We start from the raw sequence: 6483 nt of genomic DNA, 5'->3' as shown, positions 1-6483 counted from the left end.
CAGGCTGCTTCGAGGAGGAAGTCAACGGTGGGGTTGGGCATAGAGGTTTTTCTCCAAAAAATTACTAATTCCTTCCAGGCAAATGGTCAAATGCTCCTTGGGTAACCCAAGCCTAACTGAGTGAGTACGGATTTTCAAAATGCTGCCTCTTTAATTTGGATTTCATCTGAAAAGAGAGTTAATTCATTCCAAACCCAGAAAAGATTTTTAAAAATGAAATTATTATTTTAGAAAATGATATTTTTAAAGCTTGTCAGCGCATAAAGTTGGGAGGATGGGGGAGAAGAAAGAAAAGTATTTGGTACTTCCCGTCATTTTTTGAGAGCAATAATACTTTTTATTCTTAGAATTAGGTGAAGAGGAGGGAGCATTTTACCTAGAATTTGGAGTAGGTGAGCTGTTCTATTTCAAGGATCTTCTGGAACCGAGCTTCTGGTATAGCTTCATTATATAGTCAGAGATGCTGTGAGCTCCCAATAATTTCAATATCCCAGAGTCAACACATGCCCAATTTAGAAAGGAAGATGTGGGCTTTGTAATCAATTTTTAATTCTCCACGTGTTTGTTTGTTTTTTCCTCGGTTAATGCAGAAATCAAGAGCCATTTATAATTTCAGTCTAGAAGATCCACAGAGAGAAGACATTCAAACCTGGCAGCCTGGATGAGCCAGAGAACAGCAAGATGAGTGTGAATTACATAAGTGGTGGTGGAGGAGGGGGGAGGCCCTGGGGGGCCCCCCCCCGGGGGGGACCTCCCCCGCAAAGCAGCTCTTCCTCCTCAGGTTCTGGCTCCAGGATGACGCTGCCTCCTGAGCCTCCAGGCTTCCCCTCAATGGAGTCCTTGGCAGTGACTGTCCACCTTCACGCCAGCAGAGTATCTTCCTTTCTCGGGTCTGGCTCTCTGTTCTTGTTGCCTCGGTCTTTGGTTACCTTCCAGACCAGGATGAGTAGAGTGACTAAGGTCATCAGGAGTGCAAAGAAGAAGAGAACCTTTACTAGGCGAGCAGGGTCAGATATGGCGGTGGTGAGTGTGCTCTTGTCCCACAGGAAGGCTGGGAGTGGTGAGGAAGACATAGGGTTCTCCGAGAGGGCTAAGTGATATGAGCAGACTCCCCCAATGACTACGCACCAGGAGAACCAGGCGGCTCTTTGTTATATCCTCAGAGTGGGTGAGGAGCTGCAGTCACACGTCTGTTGACCCTGTTGCTTGCACGGCGCCATTTTCCTCGGACATAACTGAACAGGGAGAGGAGATGTGTGCTTGGCCAGGTTGGACAACAGCTTCCAGTGCAAATATAGTCCTGAGCTGATGGCTTAATTGATAAAACTTCTGGGTGGTGGGCGGGGGCGTCTGAGGCTTTGTGATGTCACTTGAGGGTGAGGCTGGGTCTGAACTGAAGGTTCTAGTCTGCAAACCTCTGTCCTCTGAGCACGCCTCCCTTCACGCCTGGCCTCTAGAATGGAAAGCGTTCCCCATTGCTTGTGAAGATGCCCCTTCAATCCCCTTATCTTTTTCCTTTTTGTTTTGAAATCATTTCAGACACTTAGGAAGTTGCAAAGAGAGTAGAGAGAGAAGCCATGTAACGGAGTACGACCATAGCACAAAATCAAAGCCAGTGAACAGACATTGGGGCAAATGTGTGCATATAGTTCTATGGCATTTTATCATCCATGCAGAGTCTTATAACCACCGCTGAAATCACAATACAGAATTACTCTGTCAGCATGAAGACCTAGTGGTGTCCACTGCTTACCAGTTGGGAGACAAGTGTAGAAAAAGTACCACGTCCCTCTCCGTTCCTTCACCCTTATCCATTTGCAGTATAACTTAAGTATTTCCTCTGGATATGTTGAAAATCACATTCAGCAATGTTATATCTTTTGCTTCAACTGCAAGACATGATGATTCAGAAACCTGTTTGTTTTTTTTACCCCACTTCCTGTTGTTCAGCTTGGCTCAATTGTACTGTTACATCTTCAAGTTCATGGGTCCTTTCCTCTGTCCCCCTCCATTCTGAGGTTGAGTCCTCCCTTCCTTGGAGTTTTTTTACTTGGGTAATTATATTTTGCAGTTCTGGAATTTCTATTTGGTTCTCCTTTATATCGTTGATTTCTTCACTGAGATTTTCTTTCTTTTTTTTTTTTAAGTTTATTTATTTTGAGAGAGTCCTCTCAACGTCCTAGTTGCGGAGAGGCAGACAGAGAGAGAGAGAGAGAGAGAAGCCCAAGTGGGCTCCATGCTTGAGCCCAGACACAGAGCCCAACGTGGGGCTCAATCTCACAAACTGTGAGATCACGACCTGAGCTGAAAGCAAGAGCTGAAAGCAAGAGCTGAACCCTTAACTGACTGAGCCACCCCGGCACCCCTTCACTGAGATGTTCTACTTTGTATTTGTTTCAAGTGTATTCATAATTCCTTGTTGAAGCATTTTTATGATTCCTTAAAATCCCTGTCAGATAATTCCCATAACTGCACCATCGTGCTGTTGGCATCTGCTTATTATCTTCTTTTCTTTTTCTTTAATTTGAGATTTTCCTGGTTCTTGGTATGATGTATGATTTTGATCGTATTCTGGACATTTGGGTGTTAGGAGACTCTGGATCTTATTTACAACTTCTATTTCAGCAAGTTTCCTCTGACTTCATGCCAGTTGTGGGTGGGGGCATCTCCCCAGTAATGCCAGGTGGGGTGAAGGTCTGGGTTCTCCACTTGGCCTCCTTTGTCAAACCTGGGTTGGAGAGAGGTAAGTCCTCACTGCTGGGTGGATATGGGATTTTAGATCCCCCCAGTTGGCCTCCTCTGACACTCTGGCAGGACAGGGAAGGGCACCTTGTAACTCTTGGATGGCGAGTTCATTACCTCTGGGCAGGGATGTCTTCTATGACACTCTGGATCCCACTGTGTCTTCTATGACACTACCCTAGTAGCCTGGGGTGGGACGTGAGGAGGAGTACCTAATTATAGTTGGGCAAGGGTGGGAGCCTGGGGTCCCCACTTGGTCTTTGCTTATGTGGTGGAGGTGGGGCCATGATTTTTTCCACGGTATCTGGCTAGGGTAGGGCAATTATTGTCCAAAACTTTTATGTCTTGCTGGATTGCCTCTTTCCTAGTTTTGTTTTTCCAGCTAGAGAAAGCAAGCTGTCTTTTCTTGAGACTTTATTTTGTCTGTGCCCATTGGCATTTCTGGGTTGCTTTTCCAGCACCCAGTCCAGGATGTAGGAAACAAAAAGAAAACCCAGGGAACTCACTGCCACGTCCCTCCTCGGGCTCCAAGGTCCCTAGTCAGTCTGCCTTCTTCTTCCCACCTTTCAGGGTCTTCTTACGCTGGTTTTATAGAAAACACCCAGTGTTTTTAGCTGTGCTCAGCAGGAGAAGCAGGGAGAGCTGAATGTACTCCAAGGGCATCTCCCAGTCCCGATCTCGGAACCTCTCGATGCCCCGTCAAGATTCAGGCAGGTGATGATGGCAGGAGCCACAGGAGTTGTGGCCAAAGACTCAGGTTGGAGCCCAGTGCTCACTCTTTCCAGCACTCGTGACCTTGGTCAGGTCACATAATCTCTATGAACCTCCATTTACTCTTTGCCAATGGAATTATAGGGATAATGCAAAATTTATAGGTTTTTATGGGACTGAAATGAGCTTATAAACGCATAATAACCTTTTAAGCCATAAAACTGTACACAAATGTAGGTTATTTTAAATAAGAGCTAGGGTAAAAGGGTGGGAAGTGGGGAGGAGAATGCAGGGCAGTGCAGATTTTCTCAAGGTGGTTCTCCCCAGTCTCTGTGAACTTGTAAAGGTCTGTGAATGGATCCCCCACCCCCAGGATATCTGTGCCAATTCCCTGGAAAGTGTGGACGTTACCATATGCGCAGAAGACGTAATTAAGGATCTAGAGAAGAGGAGATCCTCCTAGGTTATCCTAGTGGGTCCCAAACACAATCGCACGTGTGCCATTGAGAGAGAGAAGGATGGAGTTCTGGGAGAGACAGACATGCAGAGGAAAGGAGATGTGAAGACAGAGCAGAGAGAGGAGGCCACGGGCTGAGGAACAACCACAGCCACCGAGCGCTGGAAAAAGCATGGAATGGATTCTCCCCCAGAGCCTCCGGGGTGAGCACAGTACTCCATTTCAGACATGTAGCCTCCAAGTCGGTGACAGAATGAATTTCTGTTGGTTTCAATCACCATGTTTGCAGTTGTCACAGCAGCCCCAGGAAGTGAACACAGGAACCTTGTTATTATTTGTCCACTTCCTTCACCTAACAGAGCAGGAAGCTCAGGCAGGAGAAGGTGACCAAGGGCACACAGTCACTGGCCCAATAAGTAAAGGCCTGGGACTCTGGCCTCTCCTCTCCTAGTCCACTAAATCACATCACTGCTGTCTTTTTTTTTTTTTTTTTTTTTTTTAAAGCCTCTCTCCCCTCCCGCCTCTCTGCATGCTCAGCTCCTACCTTAAGGCTGAGTCAGGGCTGTTTTCCTTGGGATCCCGACCTGTATCTCCTCCAAGCCACATGCGCGTGTCTCTGTCAGAGTACTTGGTGCTCAAACTGTTTCTTCACGTCTCCGCCCCAGACTGTAAGTGACTTGAGAGCAGGAATTGTCTTTACTGTAGTTCCCCCACCCCCAAAAAAACCTAGCATATAAATATTGCTCAATAGGTATTTGTTGGATGAACAGTAGAATGTGATGTTCTGGGTAAGTTCATGTTTTAGTTAACCCAGGAACTTGGCTCTTCAGACAAAAATGCTGTCCCCATTTTATTTTATTTTTAAAAAATATTTATTATGAGAGGGGTGCCTAGGTGGTTCAGTCAGTTAAGCGTCCAACTTCGGCTCAGGTCATGATCTCGCGGCTCATGAGTTCGAGCCCCGCGTTGGGCTCTGTGCTGACAGCTTGGAGCCTGGAGCCTGCTTTGGATCCTGTGTCTCCTTCTCTCTCTGTCCCTCCCCAGCTCGTGCTCTGTTTCTGTCTCTTAAAAATAAATAAACATTAAAAAAATATTTATTATGAGAGAGACAGACAGAGAGGAAGACAGAGAATCCCAAGCAGGCTCCACACTGTCAGCGAGGAACCCAACGCATGGCTTGAACCCATGAACCGTGTGATCAGGGTCTGAGCCAAAATCAAGAGTCGGATGCTTAACTGACTGAGCTACCCAGGTGCCCCTGCCCCCATTTTGAAGGAGAGAACAGACAAGTCAGGGCAGGGGTATATTATGGGAGGGCCGGACGTCTGGAATTGCGTCCTGGGAGCAATATCCAATTTTATCCCAGGGCTCTGAAGGCCAAGCAGCAATTTCCCCTGGGCCCGTGGGGCAATTTGTCCTTTCTGCCCCACTGAGGGGGTGCAGGGAGGGAGAACAGAAGGAAGGAGGCTCTAGCTCCTGAGAACTCTACCTGGTGTTTGAGCACAGGATACGCCATCACCCGTCATCCCGTCCTCACTGCGCCAAGGGCCCCAGCCAGACATGCATTAAATCCCCCTCACCCCTTCCAGGTCGGTTAATAGTGGCTTGTTGAACAGACGAAGGAAGGGATGTCACATCCAGAGGCTGCAGCCTAGTGACAGGAGCTGTAATTTCCCTTCTATTCTAGTCAAACAACGAGAACGAGTTCCTGCTGGTGCAGACAGATCTGTGAGGTTTCCGAAAGTCACGTGAACAGGTGTGGCCATCAGCGGGGCTCAGGCTACCTCGCTGCTCTCCTCCCGAGAAAACCGGCAGCCAGCACAGCCTCGTTGTACCACCAAGGGCAGGACCGGGGGGGCTTGGGGGAAGCAGTTAAGCTGGAGCAGATTCCCCATCTGGGATTGTGCAGTGGGGGAGAGCTTCCACAAAACAAACCTCTGTGCCCTTAACAGCTGGCATTTGGGCCCCTTCCAAGTGGAAGGTATCCATGACCAGTCAGCCTTAGCCCGAGAGGCAGAGAACCGACAGAGGATGGTAATTACATGCCCAGTTAGGTAGAAGCACTCCTGGCCATTCCTCCCGCACCTTCCCCAATGCTTCCTCCAGCTCCCCACGCAGCAAGTACTTTAAATTAGTGAGCCTCCTACTGAAGGACGCAGAGTGCGCCAGTTCGCCCCAAACAGGTCCCACAGCGGAAGCCTGGCTGGTGCGGAGGGTGGGGGGGAAGGAAGGAGTGTACGGCCTGGTGTGAGACTGAAGTTTTAAAGCGGATTAACTAGGCTGGACTTCTGGTAACCACAGGAGCAGAAAGCTGCAGAATCTGTCAGAGCCAGGCAGGGAGTGCAGAGCGTTGGTAGGAGACTCTGGTAGAAACCGAGTCAGGACGATGTTCAGCAGAGCTCAGGACGCTCATAAAATTGCTTCTATATGAAAAAAGCCCTTGGGGTAAAACGTAGCCTGGTGGGTTAAAGGTCCTGTTGGTATTTAAGGATGACTAGGACACAGGGTGGGAGAGCACGGCTGCAGGAGGTGGCCAGGCCACCCAGCCTTAAGATGTGTGTACTTTATGCTGG

General features: G+C 48.3%; 1 protein-coding gene and 1 long non-coding RNA gene across 2 annotated transcripts; both read right to left on the bottom strand.

Annotated features, from left to right (window-relative positions):
- Nucleotides 1-275: 275 nt before the first annotated feature.
- LOC122235833 (small integral membrane protein 42-like) lies at nt 276-2210 on the bottom strand. The gene has a single exon (XM_042976127.1). It carries the CDS (start codon nt 1071-1073, stop codon nt 861-863), a length of 213 nt encoding a protein of 70 aa, XP_042832061.1. The 5' UTR covers nt 1074-2210; the 3' UTR covers nt 276-860.
- Nucleotides 2211-2523: 313 nt separating this feature from the next.
- LOC122235975 lies at nt 2524-4805 on the bottom strand. The gene is made up of 2 exons (XR_006214155.1): nt 4455-4805; nt 2524-2728 (listed from the first exon to the last, which is right to left on the bottom strand). It is a non-coding gene; the product is annotated as an uncharacterized LOC122235975 (long non-coding RNA).
- Between the last annotated feature and the right edge of the window lie 1678 nt (nt 4806-6483).

Source organism: Panthera tigris, chromosome F3 (genome assembly GCF_018350195.1).
Source record: "Panthera tigris isolate Pti1 chromosome F3, P.tigris_Pti1_mat1.1, whole genome shotgun sequence".
Taxonomy (NCBI): domain Eukaryota; kingdom Metazoa; phylum Chordata; class Mammalia; order Carnivora; family Felidae; genus Panthera; species Panthera tigris.
Note: the sequence above shows the minus strand (reverse complement) of the source record. Positions and strands in the feature narration are given on the sequence as shown.